The following is a 19551-nucleotide window of genomic DNA, read 5'->3' as shown; positions in this document are numbered from 1 at the left end:
GTAGAATAAGTGAATAATTAAATGAACTCAAAGTGAGAGACTTGAAGGAGCTTCATCAATCATCAATGAGTTTTGAACACCTGCTTATATAAACAGAACCCCTGCCAGCTTTTCTGGGACTCTACTCAGCAGTCTTTCAGTGGAAAGAGGGAAATGCACTCCTCCTGGACAGGAGTTTTCCTAGCCTTAGCAGGCAGTAGGGGATTACACAATATTGTCATTTTCTATGGAATGGTAGAAGGTTTCATTGATGTCAGGGTGTGGAGACATGAATAGTACTTTGAATTAAAGATGCTGCCAGCATTTTCTTCCAATAAGGAGGCAGTCAGGACCAACAGAAAAGGGAATAAATTGTTTTCCTTTGGAATATATTCAGTTCAAAACCTACAATGCACAGTATCTGCTTCCTGGACAGAACTGCAGTCATTCTGGATGATCGTAACTCCATGGCTGCAGGAGGGAAATAATGCCTTGTGATTGGAAACAGCTCTTCCAGTTCCAAGTAACCACCTCTCTCTAACCTCTTATTTTAATGTGTTTTATTTTCAGGAGTTTTGATGTGGGAAGTTTTCTCAGAAGGAAAAATGCCTTTTGAAAATAGGTCAAATTTGCAAGTCGTGGAAGCTATTTCTAAAGGCTTCAGGCTGTACCGACCTTACCTGGCACCAATGTGCATATATGAAGTCATGTATAGCTGCTGGCATGAGGTGAGTGCCCTTACTTTCCTACAAAGGTTGGCAGTTCCTGCATCTAAGAGCAGATTATCACCCATGTTACCCCAGGACTCTGTCATGGCAGGAAACGGTTTCTGTTTCTTAGTAATGATCCCTGAGAGCTGGAAGTAATTCCACAACAAAAATCATCAACCCATTTTAATAGTGGCCTTTCAACTGAGGAATTCAGTAGCTTTTCTAATTCTTATCTTTCCAGAATTGGTTCCTACAGAAACTCTTGATGTTATTAAAGCCTCGGTGATGAGAGGTTTTACTCCTTTTAAGAACTTCTGGGTGGAAACTTGTTCAATTTTCACGTTGAAAGAGAAGGATGGTGTTCTTATTTACTTCACTCTACTATAATTCATCTTGCTTTTCCAAGGCTAAGAGTAATGGGTTTCATCTCTCCTGTGGCATTTGAGACTGAGAGAGAGATTAAACAAGAATAGGAATGAAGGCAGGAAGTGAGCCAGGAACTTGTACTCAGAAAACTCTCTCTCAGGAGGCCAGTTTCTCTTTTACTTGAAATGCCAACCTTAAAAACAAAGCCAGAAGAGTTTACATCCCACCTCTGTCTTTTCTGGGCACAACTCAACACACCCCTCCCCATCATCAGACTCCTCTGTGACTTTGACAGTTCTTCTCTCTTTCCAGTTGACAGTTTCAGCCCAGAATAACTACAGCTGGATGAGGATTTCCTCCTGGCCAAAAAAGAAGTCACTCGACTTTCAATTCACAAACACTAAAAAAATTCAGTATTTCAAAAGTAACGTGGTTGTTTCCATTCCAGAGAAGTATTAATTTTATAAAGATCCCCAGTGTATGAAAATACTTTACATATGATTAACTGCTATGCAAGGAATCTTGAAAGACATAAAAAAAATATTAAGTAAGCTATTAGTAACAAACAGATGTCTGAAGAGCATCTTTGCAATAATCATGTAAATAGCTCAGGAATGTACATGTTTAAAGCAATATACTTGTACATATACACATACAATATAATACTTATTGAGATTTTACATATCTTGGAGAGGAGACAGAGAAAGGAGTAAATAAGATACTGACAAGAGGACCAAGTAAACAAGGTGCTTAAGCATCTCTAGACTCAAACATGATTATATTAGCATGGTTATACTTGTTTCCGGAGAAGGCAATGGCACCCCACTCCAGTACTCTTGCCTGGAAAATCCCATGGGCGGAGGAGCCTGGTAGGCTGCAGTCCATGGGGTCGCAAAGAGTAGGACATGACTGAGCAACTTCACTTTCCCTTTTCACTTTCATGCATTGGAGAAGGAAATGGCAACCCACTCCAGTGTTCTTGCCTGGAGAATCTCAGGGACGGGGGAGCCTGGTGGGCTGCCGTCTCTGGGGTCACACAGAGTCGGACACGACTGAAGCGACTTAGCAGCAGCAGCACACTTGTTTCATTGGCTCTACTACTGGCACAACCTCAGCACCAGCAACAAGCTCCACTATTTATTCTTGAAGTCTCAAGGAAGACCCTCACATGTGCTCACATATTCTTCTATTCCGTCCTTTAATTGTTAGATTTTCTCTATTTAAAAAATTTAGTTTATTAAAGTATAGTTGACTTACAATGTTGTGCATTAATTGCTGTTGTACAGCAAAGTGATTCAGTTATACATATACATACATTCTTCTTCTTCTTCCCTGTTATGGTTTATCACAGGACATTGACTATTGTTCCCTGTGTATACAGTAGGACCTTGTTGTTTATCCATTCTGTATATAATAGTTTGCACCTTCTAATCCCAAACTCCCAATCCATCCCTCCTCCACGCCCCTTCCCCCTTGGCAACTATAAATCTGTTCTCTATGTCTGTGTGTCTGCTTCTTTTTTGTAGATAAGTTCATTTGTTTCATAGTTTATCCACATATAAGTAATATCATATGGTATTTGTCTTTCTCTTTCTGACTGACTTCACTCAGTATGATAATCTTTAGGTCCGTCCATGTTGCTGCATATGGTATTACTTTCTCTTTTTATGGCTGAGTAGTATTCCATTGTATATATGTACCTCATCTTCTTTATCCATTCCTGCATTGACGCATATTTAGGTTGTCTCCTACTCTGTACTTTTATTGATGCCATCGGTTTACAAGCCACTAGGGGTGGTGTCTCCCTACTAACCCTGTTGCCAGGGACCTCTACTACCATGAATATTTCTATTTCCCATGGATTTCAAAGATGCCATGGAGCTTCCTCATGGAGTCAAAGTCAAACCACATCCCACTGTGAAATAGAGAAAAGGCTCTAATCTTCGTGGCTGGGAGTTTATTGACTGAGCCTTAAGACAGCACAATCAGTGCTTTAAGACCTGAAAAGGCCCTCATGGAAATATGCCTTTTGCTTTCTGACTAAAATCTGTCTTTCTACAGGGGGTCAGGTATAGTGAATAACTGGGGCTGAGCTTGGGGACTTGGGACTCTAGAGGCCCCTCTCTCCCAGCTCTTCCTTTATTCCATGCATATCAAGTCATCCAAATAGATCTCTGGGGCAGATCTGTGGAACGCTCTGTGGTGATGGAAATATGCTATCTGCATTGTCCAATAGGTCAGGCCATACCTGGCTATCAAAGAATTGAAAAGTGGTTAGGGTGACTGAGAACTGAATTTTAAGATGTATCTAATTTCAGTTAATTTAAATAGCCACGTGCAGCTAGTGTTTGCAGCTCTAGCCATTTTTGCAGCGATCTCTTCCCTTATATTTTCACACCCCTGCCTCGCTCAACTGCCATTCATGCCCTGTGTATCAGCCAAGATATCTGTCTCTTCTGTTCGTGGTGAGCTAGCCTGGATCCGGGTCCAAAGCTGGTCTCCGTGTGAGTCTTAAGCTAAGTTGACTGCCTCCAATTCCCTTTTCCAGAAACCTAAAGGCCGCCCGACGTTTGCTGAGCTGCTACAGGTTCTTACAGAGATTGCAGAAACCTGGTGACCTAAAGGGACTGCCAACCCAGAGGATCATCCTGCAGGACTGTCATGAAAGGAAACCCTGGGTGAAGTCACTGATGGTGAATATCACCCTTTAGAGCCACTGACTCTAAGAAACAGTGCAAAGATTACAGGCTTTTCCAATTTGTTAAAGCTTGAGAGTATTCTGACAATAACTTTTCTACATATATGTTTGAGAGTGACTTCTAAACTTGGACTATTCTATAATATTCTTTATGTCTCATGCATGAAGAATGAAAAAATTGCTCCATAGTCGTCTTTATAGTGGCTGCTCTTCACGAGAAGCGCCCTGAGAGCCCTAAGGTTACATGAAAACCTTATCCTTAACTGAGGACACTGCTTTACTGAAGAGGAGTGACTTTTGTTTTTACTTTGGTGGCTCATGTGTAGAAGATGAAAATAAATTCTGCCAAATCCTGGAATAAAGGAGCCTCCCCTGCAGGATGTTGTGCTTTTGAGCTGTACAGATCTTTATGAAAAATGCACCTTTACAAGCCACATGAGTGGACATTCTGGAACTGTCCTTCATAATCTTCCTTATGTTATTTAATAAACTATTTTTGCACAGATTTAATTATTTCAGCAGTTTCCTGTGCTCCAGTATTGAACACTGTTACAGGAGAAAGTCCTTTGAACAGGACCTGGTGAAGTTTCTGTTTCTAGTGAGATCCATTGTCCAGGGCAATTCAGAACCTGCATCTCAGTTCTGAGATTTCACCCTTGGTACCTGTGAAATTGAATAATTGAGGAAGCCTCATTTTATCATAGAGAGTACCTCTGGCACCTTCTAGAAGATGACTTGCTTTTTCCATAAGAATAAAAGGTGGCAAAAGCAAGATATTCAAATGTTACATCAAAGTTCCATTATTTCTGAAGTCCAGGGTTTTAGATTCAAAATGAAACAACCAGTAATCACCATTAAACCTTAATTTTTCACGTACCATTTGCAGGAATGACTGGAAATTGATCTTCGTCATCCTCAGTGCTTCAGAAAGGGGAAGCTGCATAGGGGAAAGGGTGCTGCAGAAAGCGGGAGTCATTACCATGAAGTTTAACAATGGGAGGGGCTTTCTAGGTGGCACCTAGTGGTAAAGAACCCGCCTGCCAATGCAGGAAACATAAGAGACATGAGTTTGACCTCTGGGTCGGGAAGATCCCCTGGAGGCGGGGTCATGGCAACCCACTCCAGTATTCTTGCCTGGAGAATCCCCTGGACAGAGGAACTTGGCAGGCTACAACCCATAGGGTCACAAAAAGAGCTGGACACAACTGAGCACACTCGCACTTGGAAATAGAAACTGAGAGCTCTGGGGAGGGCAGCGGAGGAGTAATAGATGCAGGAAAGATAAGCAAAAAACATCCACCATTCTTCTCTTCCCAGTGACTCTCTTGCTTTCTTGGCCATTTAACACTTGGTCCAGCATCCTCACTAGTAATTACTTGGAGCTCTTCAGCTATGACCCCTATTTCCTTAAAGCATGATTGATAAATTGGGGGACTTTGTCAGTATTAAGTGCCAGTTGGCCAGGTTTGTTTTTCTCCAGCACTTTAATGTTTTGAAGTAATCTGGGGTAATTTTTCTCACAACTAACGAGAAAGCTTTCGCAGTAAATGAGGATCTTAAGAAAAAGCTGAAAGTCCTTTATAGGTGCCTTCTTTTAGTGCCGGTAGTGGTGGGTTTGGTGACTTCCTGTGTGATAAGCTGTCTGGGAAAGCTGAAAATGCAGGTGAATCGGCTTGGACTGAAGCAGAGTGGTTTCCTTCTGGCACTTGTGCGCATCCACTTATTGACTCATCTCCTGCTCCTCCCCGTTAACCCACACTGTCCCTCGAACATTCCAGGCACCTCCTCACCTTAGGGCTTTTGCATCTGCCTGCCTTTTGCCAGGAGTGCTTCTCCTTGATAGCAACATGGCTTGCCTCCTCATCTCCTCAAGACTGTTGCTAAAAAGTCACCCTCTCTGTTACGCTTTCTTGAATCATCCTATTTAAAACAATAACCCCACCATGGACATTCCCCGTCTCCTTTTTCCATATAATTTTTTATCTATAGCTCTTAACACTATACAAAAAAATCACATATTTCTACTTATTTATTTGGTCTATTGTCTGTCTCATTATCCCTGAAACTGTAACATGTGTGAGGTCAGGCATTTTTGTCTGTTTTGTTCATTGCTATATCCCCAGGTCCTTAAATAGGGCCCGACACAGAGTTAAGCTAAATACTCATGGAATAACCCAATGAAATACAAGTGCTGGAATTATCCAGAGGCTTCATCTTCCAGAGGTGGGGATCCAGTCTGGTAAACAGCTCTCCTCTTGGGATTCTTGGCCAATCCATTGCTTTGCCACACAATAGTGGGCCATTTTTCCTTCTGCTTGTAGTGTATAATCTCAGGTGTTCATCCAGTCTTCTTTTTGGTAGAATTCTTACTTTTTCCAGAACAATTTGACTTACCCAGAAATTTTCTGTATCTCCTTTTCCCTGTTTACATAGAGAAAATTATGTTTTATTAGGGATTGACTTCAGATTAACAGAAAAAAAAGATTCCTGAATAAATCTATAGAGAAATATAAATTCATATAGACACATCAATATTTAATAGAGGAAGTAGATTATCCTGTGTCTACACAAGGATAGAAGTTTCTTCACACTCCTACCAGATGTACAAGCAGCCTGCAGCTATTTTATTTTATCTGAAATTATCCTGTTTTCCTCAGGTGCCCCTACCTGCTTAGGAGTGCTGGGAAAATTTAGCTTAATCTTGTGACTTTAGTCCAGGGCAAAAATGAGAATATTCTCTGTGGGTGAAGTGGGTTGCCTCTCAGATTTTGCCTTTCCTTCTGTTTCTGACAAGGTAGCATCTGGGCAGAGAAGAGAGAGGGGTGACTTTATCCAGGGGGTGATATTCAAAATATTTACCAACTGATTTCTCACAGGCAGACACCAATCAGAATGGATGCTGACCGCCAGTAATCAGTCCAGCCCTGCTGATGGAGACCATGACTATCAGCCCTGGCGAGGTGACCGTGAGGTGCTGACGTGAATGGGAGGGCTGCTTGGATTGGAGCAGTGTCCCCTGGCACCTCTGGTCTCAGCAACACTGCTTATCAGCCTGGTTGCTGCTTGTCCTACTGGCCTTTGCAGACCATGTTGGTGGCTGCAAAGGCCAGTAGGTTGGCCTCTCTTGACTAGCTCAGGATACAGAAGCCTTTCCTGGCTGCCAAAACCTCATCCCAGCTCTTGCTGGCACTGTGGGCCCCTCTTAGGCTCTGCTCTGAGTTCCATTTGTCCCTCGGCCTGGACGTGTTGTAGCAGAGGCTGCCAGTCACCTTGGCTCTTGAACAATGGGCACCATGACAGTGCTTCTGCTGTCAGTTCATTGAGTTCCTGAGTCTCATCTTGAGTGTGTGTGGGAACTTCTGGGTCTTGTTCATATCACCCAGGGTAGAACAGCTCAGAAAGTTGAAACCCTGCAACTGTGCACTGCCACCCCTCCCCCTTACCACCCTGCCTGACCTTGTTGTGCAGCAGAGTTTATCTTACTATGACTGCTTGCCAGACTTGGGCAGGGACTGTTTGTGAGGGAACCCCCTCCAGGAGTCTGAAATATGAATCACAGCAAAAGCCCCCCACTGCCCTTGGCAGTGTCCCCTGGCCTCCCCTGCCTCGGTGGTATCATCAGCCCATCTAACATCACTCTCCCAAAGAATATGAGATTTTCACTTCCTTGCCCTGGTTCTCACACATTAGAATGATCCAAGAGCTCATCAAAAATATCTTATTTAACTGCTTTGAGGGGACCCAGGCATTGGTAGTTTTACAACAAAGTGCCCCAAGTGATTCTCATGCAGGGTTGAGAACCGCAGTTGTTAGCCCAGTGGTTCTCAGTGTTCACTGATTATTAGAACCATCTGGGGAGGTTTCATGCTCAGGCAACATCCTACAGCAATGAAATCAGAATCACTAGCACAGGACTTTTTAAGTTCTTTGGCTTATTCCAATAGGAGTCAAATGTGACAACCCTTGTTCTTCCAGGTCAGTTACTCTCAAATGCTAATGTATGCACAATCACCTACGGCCTTTGTCAAAATGCAGGTTCTGATTCAATAGGTCTGAGGTGGGGCCTCAGAGTCTTAGTTACTAAAAAGCTCCCAGCTGATGTCAATAGTGTAGGTCTTTAGACCATATCCTTCTTCCCAAAGGACATTTGCCTTCCCACCCCCACAGACTAACTGGATTCAGAGAGAGGGAAATGGCCTTGTGAGTGAGTGACGTATTTCAAAGTTATTATGCCTATTACATATTTCCTGGTAGTTTTGGGGGTTTTATCTTCCAAAAGTCAGGTAAGATCCTTTATCATTCCTGTTATGAAAGGTTGAAAAATTCAATTTTTAAGGCTGTCTTGTGGCAAGCTTGTTGGTTTAGTTGCTAAGTCACATGTGACTCTTTTATGACTCCATGGACTGTAGCCCACCAGGCTTCTCTGTCCGTGGAATTCTCCAGGCAAGAATGCTGGAGTGGGTTGACATTTCCTTCTCCAGGGGATCTTCCCAACCCAAGGATCGAAGCCACATCTTCTGCATTGGCAGATACGTTCTTAAAGCCCCATGGCAAGCTTACCCACGTGAGCAAGTTCTACATAATGAGATGCAGCCAGAAGCACCCAAGGATAGCTTCCCTTCCCAAAGGAAGAAACAAGGAGGAAAACTTATGCTTCTTCCTGCTTGGAGCATGGTCTTGAGACCTGGAGGTATAGTAGGTATAGTGACCGTGGATGGGGTTCTCAGATGAAACATAGAAGGACCAGTTAAATTTGAATTTTGGATAATTGACTTTTTTTTCTTTTTTTGGCCACGTTGTGGATGGCTTGCAGGGATCTTAGTTCCCAGACCAGGGATGGACACTGAAAGTGTGGACTCAACCACTGGACCCCCAGGGGGTTCCCAACAAACAGTTTTTCAGTGTGTTGTAGTCTCTTCTGTTGTGGTCACCCTCAGAAATGGATGAACCCCTATCCCAAACTTGGTTCAGATGTTGAGACTGCCGCTGTCATACACGCATCGAGAGAGTGTGAAAGGTTTATGACTCACAGAGTAAGGGTTTCTGCGGACATCAGTGAACACGCTCCCCAGCAGACCCAAAAGTTGACTTGAGAGAGCAGGGAGGGGCAGTTTCCTTGGGGTTTTGTGGCGAGGAGGGGTGGGGCAGAGAGGAAGGGGCTGGGCTGGTGTAGTTTGAACTTCAGCTGCTACAGAAGGAGCAGCGGTTCCTATCAGCTTGCTTGGGCGTGGGCAGAAGGGAAGAAGGCAGTGATGAGGCTTGAAAACTGTCATCAGTTAAACTCTTTATAACAGTGTGTTCCAAAGATTGTAAGGATATTCTTATACTATTTGAGGTATTGTGTGTCTGAAGTTCAAATTCAGCTGGGTGGTGTTTGTTGTGATTAAATCTGGCAGCCTTGTCTATGGAGCAGAGAGATACAAAGGGCATCAATCTCTCCATTGTGGCAGCTCTGCATTGCCTGCTTCTATGCTTCTTGTTCTATGAAACAAATGAATCCCTATTTCTTTAAGCCAATATTAGTCAGTTATTTAATTACCAGAAGCCAAACCTATTCCTAAATGATACATGTCCACTGATTCTTCTATTGGCAGCTATCTTACTATGTGTTTCTTAGGTCCCAATTATGTAGCTCACTTCAAAGATCATTGAAATCTAAGAAATTGAAAACAACCATAGCTACAGAATATACATGCTATATTTCAGCACTTTTAAAAAAACAGCTTTGCCATGGGGCTGTGACTTGGATAGGTGGGGTCTTAGATTAGATCTGTGGTTCTCAAGCCGGGCTGCATATTAAAATCACTGGGGGAACCTCTAACAAAATAGCATGACTGTACCCCGACCCTCACGTGTTCTCTTTGATTGGTTTGGGGTGGGGCCTGGTCTTGGGAAGGTAAAACAGCCTTCTCAGGCGAAAGTAATGTGCAGTCAGGGTCAAAAATCATTGCATGAGATAAAATACTTTATGTATGTTTTCTCTGGGTCAAGACTTATTGTGAAGATTTTTTAAAAGATGGAAAAAAGGGAGAAAAATATCTCAGTGATGCCTGATAACTAACAGCTGTTCAACAGGGGGGCCCCTTACTAAGACATCAGATGCTTTAGTTAGCTTTCCTTTAGCCACCAGCATGGCCAGGAAATCAAAGCCAAGGAGGGCAAAAGGAATACAATGACATTTTTTTTTTTTTTACAAAGAGCCAGAAATCCAGAGGCAGGAAGTTTACAGTTTCTCCTCTCTGGATGGCAGTGCTCCCAGGTCTCTTGGGAAGATGTTAAAGATGCTGAGAACCTAGAGAGGATGTACTCATTTTAAAATTATTTTTAAGATTTTTTTTTTTAAATGTGGACCACTTTTAAAATCTTAATTGAATTTGTTACAATATTGTTTGCGTTTTGGGATTTTTGGGCAAAAGGCATGTGGGATCTTAGCTCCCGGACCAGGGATTGAACTCACATCCCCTGCATTGGAAGGTGAAGTCTTAACCACTAGACAAGTCCTGAGGAGTTACTGTTTATATCTCATGGAGGAGGGGTGGGGGGCACTCTGCATACAGAATTCATGAAATCTCAGGAAAAGAGCCAGAAATTCATGTATTTTAGGAAGGGCTTTGTTGTTTTGTGGAATCAGCTGGTTGATTGGGGGAAGTGAAAGTCAAGTGAGTTTCTGACCCTGAAATTAAGCTTTGTTTTCTTGTCTGCTTGGGAACCCAACTGGACGTGTTTCTGTTCAGCTACAGGTTTTAGAGCTCAGCCTTTATGTCTCATTGATGATTCTGAAGTCATGGTCTTTCAGAGACACTGGACACACAGATGAGTTTGTCAGAAGGGTTTAATCTTCACTTGGCTAGACTGTAAATTATCCCAATGTTATGAAGGTAAGATCACGTGCTCAGGTCGTTGGTGGAGACCTGCTTCTTCCAGCCCCAGCTATGCCACACCATGAAGCAAAACAAATAATATAACACTTGATCTTGTTTGACCAGTTCTTCCATGCCTTTTATTTTTCCTTGAGCAGCAGGGTAATCTCCTATCAGCAGGCACCTCCCCATAAGAAGTGGAAATGCTGCCTGTAACCTGAATTGCATTGAATTCCTTAAGTCCACCTGACCTAAACCAGTTTGGTTCTCACAGTGAAACCATACTGTGGTGTCTCCAATGTTGACCCTCCTTCTTGCCCATGTGAACTCAATCCAGCAGCCTACCTTTGCAGAAAGTCTGTCTCAGTACTTGTTGAAAAGACTGAATCACTGCCTTCCTTAAGTTTACACGCTGCGATCCTGTGATCCCAGACTCTCAAAGAGCCTTGCCCTTTTTCCTGTGCATGCAAGATTACTCAGAAGGAATTAAGTTCAAGTAAGATAACAAGGGTAAATAAAACCACATTCTATCCATAATAATTAAATTTCTGTTTCCTGCAAGGCTTGTCCATTATAACCTAGACTTACCATTCCCTGGATTGGGAGAAGTGTGAACTCTTTTATTCAAATGTACTTTATTTAAACTCTTCTAGTGAAATGATGAAATGTTTATAGTGAAAACAAAGGCAAAAACTAATTGAAAAACAAGGAGACTTTCTGAGTCGGAGAACTAGTTTGTCCCTTCTTGGTCTATGAAAAAATTTATTTCATTGGGATGTGTTTGAGTTTATTTTCTGAATGTTTGTTGTGCACAATTAACTCAAGGAGGAGCCATATACTTCACCCAGATCCATTCCAGGGAAGATCTAGAGACTTGATTCATAGATGCTAAAGAGTCAGGCCCTGTATTTGGTTTCCATGGTTGGTGAGTCTATAGAAGACATTCACAATGCAATCCACAAGCTTTTTTAAGTATAATACTTTTATTGTACCTAGTTTTCTTTTTAAAAAGTATTGGAATACAGTTGATTTACAATGTTGTATTAGTTTCAGGTATACAGCAAAGTGATTCAGTTTTATATATGTATTCTTTTTTTAAAAAACTTTTTATTTTGTATTGGGGTATAGCTGATTAATAACATTGTAATATTTTCAGGTGAATAGCAAAAAAAATAAAAACCAATAACCAGCCATACATATACATGTATTCATACTCCCCCCAACTCCCCTCCCATCCAGCTGCCACATAACATTGAGCAGAGTTTGATGTGCTATACAGTAGGTCCTTGTTGGTTATTATATATTTTATATACAGTATTTTGTGTACGTTTTAATCCCAATCTCCTGATTTATCCCTCCCCTACCTTCCCCAACTTCCCTTTTGGTAACCATAAATTCGTTATCTAAGTCTGTGAGTCTGTTTCTCTTTTGTAAATAAGTTCATTTGTATCATTTTTTTTAAGATGCCACAAGTAAGATATTAGCATATGATGTCTTTCTCTCTCTGACCTATTGATATCATAATCTCTGAAAGTGTGAAAGTTGCTCAGTTGTGTCTGACTCTTTGTGACCCCACGGACTGTAGTCCGTGGAATTCTCCAGGTCAGAATACTGGAGTGGGTAGCCTTTCCCTTTCTCCAGGGGATCTTCCCAATCCAGGGATCGAACCCAGGTCTCCTGCATTGTGGGTGGATTCTTTACCAGCTGAGCCACACAAGGGAAGCCCAAGAATACTGGAGTGGGTAGTCTATCCCTTCCCCAGGGGATCTTCGAGCTATCAGGGAAATGGCATATTGCTGCAAATGGCATTATTTCACTGTTTTTTATGGCTGAGTACTATTCCATTGTGTATACATACCACATCTTCTTTATCTATTCATCTGTTGATGGATACTTAGGTTGCTTCCACATCTTGGCTGTTATAAATAGTGCCACAAGCTGTGGGAACAGATTGAGTTTCATGCTGGTGGTCAGGAATTTCTGGCTGGATCACAGAAAGCAGGGTGTGGGAGGGAATTCTGAGAATATGGTACTCATGGCTTTTACCTCCATCTGTCATCCCCTCTGCACCGCACACCTCTCTCCCCGCCCCCGCCCCTTGCCCCAGTCAAGTGGTTGCTCAGGCCTACATGGTCTTAAGAGCACCCCAGTGCAGAAAACTGGTGTGAAGACTTGCCTCCTGACCACTGGACAAGCTTGAGGTTAGTGACGCTTGGCCTACAGATTCCTGCCGGCTCCATTCCCAGTCACAGGGGGAGTTCTCCATATGAAACACAAAAGTGCTTTAGAACTCAGAGGTTTTCTCCCATATTAAAGGCGTTAATGGAGACTCAGTTTTCCTTCAAGAAGAAAGATTTTTCATGATTTGTAACTGAAGTGGGAAAAGGTGTCTCAGGTGGTCAGCTCTCTCAAAAAGCTTTTTCTGCTTGTTTTTTGGCAAACAAATTCTAGTTGGGAAACATATATTGTTCATTGTTGTAGATAAAATTTAAGACTCTTTGTAACCTAAGCTTACCTCTTAGAGGCTTCCTGTACACTGCAGCCAGGGTACTGTCATGTTTGGTCTACGCTAACACGGCTTGCTGGGGGCAGTTGTAGTTCATTCTAACTCTGGGGAGATGTGTTCCACCAAGCCCTCCTTATATGTGCCTGCATACTGTGGAGTGGGTAGTTTGGGGAGCTTGGGTTTTGGTCCTCATTCTGGCCCTAAGTAACAATGTGATTTAGGGAACTGCAAATTATTTCTGTTCATTTAAAAAAGACACAGGTAAGAAAGAGGCTTTTGTACCCTAGACAATTCATTTCCTTAGAAACAACTGAGAGAGCTGTTCTTAAACATGAATTCAAATTAAAATAAGGAAAGTTGATAAAGTCATGGTGATATGGTCAATACTGATGAAGTTGATAAAGGCATGTGGTCAAGTTCCCCTGGGGCCAGAAAGAGGGTTTGAGAATATAAATTTTAATGTAATGCAGTGCTACCAAATATTGTTATATATTTTTTTCTCTTGTTTTTCTTTTAAATTTCTGAACTGAGAGGTGATACCATTACACTGACTGTTCAACAAAATTATCAAAAGATAAGACAGTTTCTTCTACTTTTTGTTCAGGTGCCAGATCAGTTAGTTATACAGGAGATGGTTTTGCGCAGAGCCTTTCTCTAAAACATAGACTTTAATTTCAAGGAAAATGACAAAGCATTAAGCACAAAGCATTTTAAACCTCGAACTTTTCTTTTTAATTTTGCCATGGCATAAACTTAACTTCAAGAAACTCAAAATAGAACTTCAACAAGGATAAGTAAGCCACATTATTTTATTACAAATGAAAGATATAGAGAAACATCAAAAGTTGTAAACTTTCTAAAATGCACAGTATTTATAAACATTAGAAAAATAGAAAATTTCATAATCATAATTTTTTAAATATTTGAAAATATTTCATATATATTGATATAAGTTATTTTCTACAAAGCTTTATTGGGATGTGAAGTGTATTTAGTTTGGTTTTATTAAGAAAAATATTTTTGTCTGACATTTTGTATTGTTGATAATACACTAATAGAATTCATTTTCACTTGAATTATTAAAAATGAACTAAAGTGACAAACTGAGAACAAAAAAGAATTTATGAAAACTGATGACTAATGGTCCTTATCAGTCCAATATTAAGACTATGAGAATTAAAATGTTTCCAAGAGAACTGAATTGTATTGAATGCCTCAATGTCAGGGATAAATGTGAGTGCTTTCCATACACACATATTTGATTTCATACTCTTAAAAATGTTAATTGCATGCTGCCAAATCTAGAGGCTTTATGAACATTTGGAAATCTGAACTAAAAATTAATTAACCATTGATCTAGGAATAAAATTGTAAGTTAGAAAATAAAATGAAACTATTATGTTTACAGAATTACAAAAGGCTTTTCACATAATAAATCTTAAGGTATCTGAGATAAAGTGTATGTATATTAAAATATATACATTTGAAAGTACCAGTTAGACTAACACAGTTAGTCTGAATATAGGGATCCAGCATTGTATTCCTTCTTAGACAACATCTTCCTATTTGGGAAAAAGTATTCTGGGTTTTGGATTTGCAAAATTTTGGTTTTTCAATGCATATGCCCGCCAGAGATTTTTAGAGTTTTTCAAATGTTTCATTGTTTCTCAATATATTTCAACTTATTAGATTTTTCTGAGACTTTCTCCTGGGCATATGTGTCAACACCAGTTCATTATCCATCCCAGGGTACACATGGTTTCTTGTATTCCAGGAACCTTCAAGCTGGGCACAATATACCAAGGGCAAAGCTTTGTAACAGGTGCCCTTGAGGAAATACCTGAAACCAAGATTCAGTTAAAAGGAGGACTACCTTGGAGTCAGGTTGGACGCTATGAATTTGCTCACTAAGAAGGTGTCCTGGAGAAAGCAACAGTTTTCAACATAAAAAAAGAAAAACTTTAAATGAGTTTCTACAACTTTTAACACCTACCTTTTTAGAAACCATGTTTTCTATGAACACAAGCTTATATTCATAATTTATGTATCTGATATACAATTTAGATGAAACAGCAATCAACAGAGTAAACATATATTTGACCTGAGGTATCAACCCATGAATCTTCCATGGATTATCAATTTTCAAAAATTTGGAAGGCACTGAATTGCACTCAACACTGCCTGTGTGCTAAGTCACTTCAGTTGTGTCCAGCTCTTTGCAACCCCATGGACTGTAGACTGCCAGTCCCTTCTGTCCATAGGATTCTCCAGGCAAGGACACTGGAGTGGGTTGTCATGCCCTTCTCCAGGAGATCTTCCTAATCCAGGGATTGAACCCGTGTTTCTCATGTCTCCTGCATTAGCAGGCTGGTTCTTTACCACTAGCGCCATCTGGGAAAGTGAAGTGAAGTCACTCAGTCGTGTCGGACTTTTAGCGACCCCATGGACTACAGCCCACCAGGCCCTCCGTCCATGGGATTTTCCAGGCAAGAGTACTGGAGTGGGGTGCCATTGCGCCATCTGGGAAGCCCTATGCCAAAGAGACTATACCAGCACTTTAGAATTTTGCAATCATCGCAGGTCATCACTGTGGACGTCAGTCATAGTTCAACGAAACTGTGGAAATGCTCAAGTCACTTTAATGGAATTCTGAAGGAAAGAATCTACTACTATTACCCAGGATAGACTTGAGCTAGATTACAAACAAAATAACATTTGACATTAGAGAAGAAAAATCCAGTCAAACTGAAGGTTTTTTTTTTTTTCATGTCATAATTTTGGGCTTAGGATTTTTTTGAGAGAAATAACTTTGGTCTAGAAATAATATAGCTAGTTTCTTTTCCATTAAATCAATGAGTGATGAGTAATCTACCCATAAACAGTAAAGACCACCAAAACTGTTACTTCTCCCATGCACTTGGAGTGAGATAGGAAAATTTTATGCATGCTTTAACATGAAAATATATTTCCCTGTACTAAGGTCTTAGTATTTTACCCCGGGGTCTTAGTATTTTGTTTTCTAAGAAGTTAACCCACCTTCCTATTTTCCCCAGATAATTACAATAAAATGGATGGAAAGCATGGCCAGGATGAAATTCAACAGAAAAAGACAATCTACCACTTATTGTGGTAGGATATGTATATTTTTTAAAAGGTTAGTAACCAATTATAATTTCCTTAATAAAGGTGAAAGTGCCAGATTTCAAGAGGACAATTATGATAACTCATTCAGGTCTTTCATAAAGATTTTTCTATTTGTTTCTAGTTTGTGGAAAACCCACCCTTTGGGGATTAAACCTTTGAGAAAAATTGAAGTGTACAATATAATGCTAAAACAATGCAGCAATTACTCTTTGAAAGTCTACATCAAAAATAAAAATGACACTTGGGATAATAATAATAAAAGTAAAGAACAAAATGAATAGAAAGAACTCCAAAGCCAAAATCACTTGTGCTTCTTCAGAAACTCAGTTGTGTCCTGTGTTGTTCAGGTCTGAATTAACCCATGAACATAATCATGTGCATTTGTTTTTGTGAAAAGGAAAAATAGTTTCATTTACCTAAGGTATTAAGTATTTCTCTCTTCCATTCTCCCATTTTAATTGTTAATAAACCTCTATGATATACTAATAAATTACAACTTATAAGCCCTTCATGGGCACATGTGTCTTGCACAGTCTAGCATACCACCGAGCAGATTTCCAACATGTGTGTGTTCTTTAACACTCTTCCTTTTAGCTATTTAGTTTAGAAAGAAGGAAGTTGTAGAGCGAGGGGAAGCATCAGTGATCTCGCTTCTCAGTCTTAATAATTTGAAACTATGACTCATTAGAGTGAAGACTGATATTCTGCTTATCAGTACACAGTTGAGTTTACCTGTGAATTACTGAGAAACTAAGAATAGCAGCCAAAGAAATGACGAGCCACCTGGCAGGTCACACACACTGTGACCAAAAGAAAGAGATTATTCTGAGAGTTATCTAATTCTTTGACTTCTTTCATGCTTAGGGAGTGTTTCAAGTTTGCAGAAATGAAAAACAGCAAAAGTCTTCTGGACCAAAATTTTGATTTTTCAAACTTGATGGCTTATTTGGCCTCATGTGTACATTATTAGTTAGAACTTTAAAAATGCCAGCTTTCCTAATATTTCTTTCAAGAATCAGGTATTCCTTCTCCTCTCCAAGTGTCTCCTGGTGGTTAAAGTCCACGTTTCTAGGGATTTTGACCAGTCCTGCTATACAAGGTAATGTCATCATCGAATCCTGGCACTGAACAGTCTGTGTTCTCTAGTAAGACATATTTGTCTTCACTGCCATTCGCAGAGAGGACTTCTTTCTGAGTAGTGGATGTCAGGTCACTCCAGGTAATGTCAATGTTTTTAAAAGCATGTAGAAGGAAGATGCCATTGATGATGGTGAAGAATCCACTCAAAGTCCCGATGACATCTCCAGCATTCATGCCATACCATTCTTGGAATAAGATGGCGGAGCAAGTCACTACCATGGATGTGAACAACACGTAATAAATGGGAGTCACAAGAGATGTATTAAAGGTGTCCAGTGCCTTGTTGAGATAGTTGATCTGTGTTGCCACTGAAAGCACAAGTACAGCCAACAAAACAAAGACCAGGGGATGCTTATAAACGGGCTTCCATTCCAGTAGTTCCTTAATGGCAATTCCCAGGCCCTTGACAGAGGAAACTGAAAATGCTCCAATCAGTGAACAGATTGATATGTAGACCAATATATTGGTCTGTCCTTTCTTGGGCGCCACAATCAAAATTAGTACCAAGGAGATCACAGTTATGATCACAGCAAAGCAGATAAATCCTGTTAGAAGGAGAAAAGAATTAGACTTTAGAAAATGCCAATAGGGTCAGGTCTTTGTGAAATCTTGTTAGTCATGAGTTTAGGAGCATAAGTGTTTTAGAAAGAGAACCGTGATTAAATTAAAAACAGGAACAGCAACAACATGTTACTGCATGGCTTTTGATATCTCATAATGGACTTTCACAGACATATTTGAACCTCACAGACAACACTATAAGGTACAGCAGGTATTGCCCGATTGACTTTATTTTCAGAATGAGGAAGATGTCAAAGTTTGGGTTGGAATATAAGCCTTTCCCCTCACCAATTCCCATCTCTTCCCTTCATTCTGAGGAAGCGAAGCACGGACACAAAAATTAGTTGTGGCACCTTTTCAGAAGGCTTGTACTACTCAGAAGGCTTGTACTATATCTCAAGCCACAGACAGGCTTGCAGGAAGCATATTACAATATTATTACAAACTCATGTGATGACAGAAAGTGGAGCAGAATTTGAGTGTCTCTTTCAGTTGAATTACAGACCTGGGTCTCTCAATTTCATTTCCATTTCATGCAGAGTAGCAACTTTCTCTTCTTGTGGGGCATGGATAACCATCACAGTTGATCCCAATATACTTAATATGCAGCCTATTTTCCCATGAATGTTCAATTGCTCATTTAAAAAGTAGGAAGACAATATTGCACTGTGGGAAGAAGGAAAAAAATCACTCTTATTCAATTACCTTTGGATTCCACAGCAGCTCAGTTGTCACGCCATGGTGTGCACCAGTCTGTATCTCAGTCAACTGCTTGGAATATGCTACATGACACTGAAAACCCCAATTAGCTTGCTTGCTTTATGTATGTGTGTGAAGTTTGTTATATATTACTATATTTGTATTTAGAAAAATTTCTACCATTTGTCAAACTTTAAGATTAACATTTTAAAAATCATTGGTAGTTTGCTATTTTAAAAAAATTTCATGGGAGTATAGTTGATTTACAATGTTCTGTTAGTTTCAGGAATACAGCAAAGTGAATCAGCTATACATATGCATATATCCACTCTTTTTTAGATTCTTTTCCCATATAGACCATTACAGAGTATTGAGTAGAGTTACCTGTGCTATACAGTAGGTTATTAGTTGTCTATTTTATATATAGTATATATATATGTCAATTCCAGTCTTCCAATTTATCCCTTCTTCTCCCTTCACCTTCTGGTAACTTTATTTTCTACATCTGTACTCTGATTAGCTTTAAAACTCAGAAAAGATGATTAATCAAATCTGCTTAAATTGCTTTTCTATCTAAAATATTATAATAGGCATTCTGTACACCTGAAAATTTCCCATGGCCTTCTAAGAGGTCCCACTCAATTTGTTTTCAATTTCCCCATCTTTTTCTGTAAAGTCAAAGTAGAAGATATTTTTACATCTTACTGGCATGATACATTTAGAACATGCATGCTCATGAAAGCGTCAAAGAAAGATATAAGCCTAAAGAAGAATTAACTCTGCTCTTCAGGGCCAGTATTTAGCTGGTACACACAAGTACAACCAAATGGGTTGTCAAAATACTAAAATATTTCCTTACCAACTGCTATTGCCCTGATACTTTCACCT

General features: G+C 40.2%; 2 protein-coding genes across 4 annotated transcripts in view; one reads left to right on the top strand and one right to left on the bottom strand.

The window, feature by feature from the left end:
- The window catches only part of TXK (TXK tyrosine kinase), a 60236-nt gene extending 55978 nt beyond the window's left edge, over nt 1-4258 (top strand). For all 3 annotated transcript variants that reach the window (XM_019962709.2, XM_070791411.1, XM_019962710.2), the window contains 2 exons: nt 550-707; nt 3604-4258. In XM_019962709.2, the coding sequence (XP_019818268.2) occupies nt 550-707; nt 3604-3672 (227 nt within the window). In that variant the 3' untranslated portion in view covers nt 3673-4258. The remainder of the gene's footprint in view (nt 1-549; nt 708-3603) is intronic.
- A 9650-nt stretch (nt 4259-13908) lies between these two features.
- NIPAL1 (NIPA like domain containing 1) overlaps nt 13909-19551 on the bottom strand; it is a 30678-nt gene continuing 25035 nt past the window's right edge. Inside the window, exons 5-6 of the mRNA XM_019962708.2 lie at nt 18470-18630; nt 13909-17948 (exon numbers count right to left, since the gene is read on the bottom strand). Coding sequence (XP_019818267.2) covers nt 17332-17948; nt 18470-18630 — 778 coding nt within the window. The 3' untranslated portion in view covers nt 13909-17331. The remainder of the gene's footprint in view (nt 17949-18469; nt 18631-19551) is intronic.

The sequence above is a fragment of the Bos indicus genome, chromosome 6 (assembly GCF_029378745.1).
Source record: "Bos indicus isolate NIAB-ARS_2022 breed Sahiwal x Tharparkar chromosome 6, NIAB-ARS_B.indTharparkar_mat_pri_1.0, whole genome shotgun sequence".
Classification (NCBI taxonomy): domain Eukaryota; kingdom Metazoa; phylum Chordata; class Mammalia; order Artiodactyla; family Bovidae; genus Bos; species Bos indicus.
Note: the sequence above shows the minus strand (reverse complement) of the source record. Positions and strands in the feature narration are given on the sequence as shown.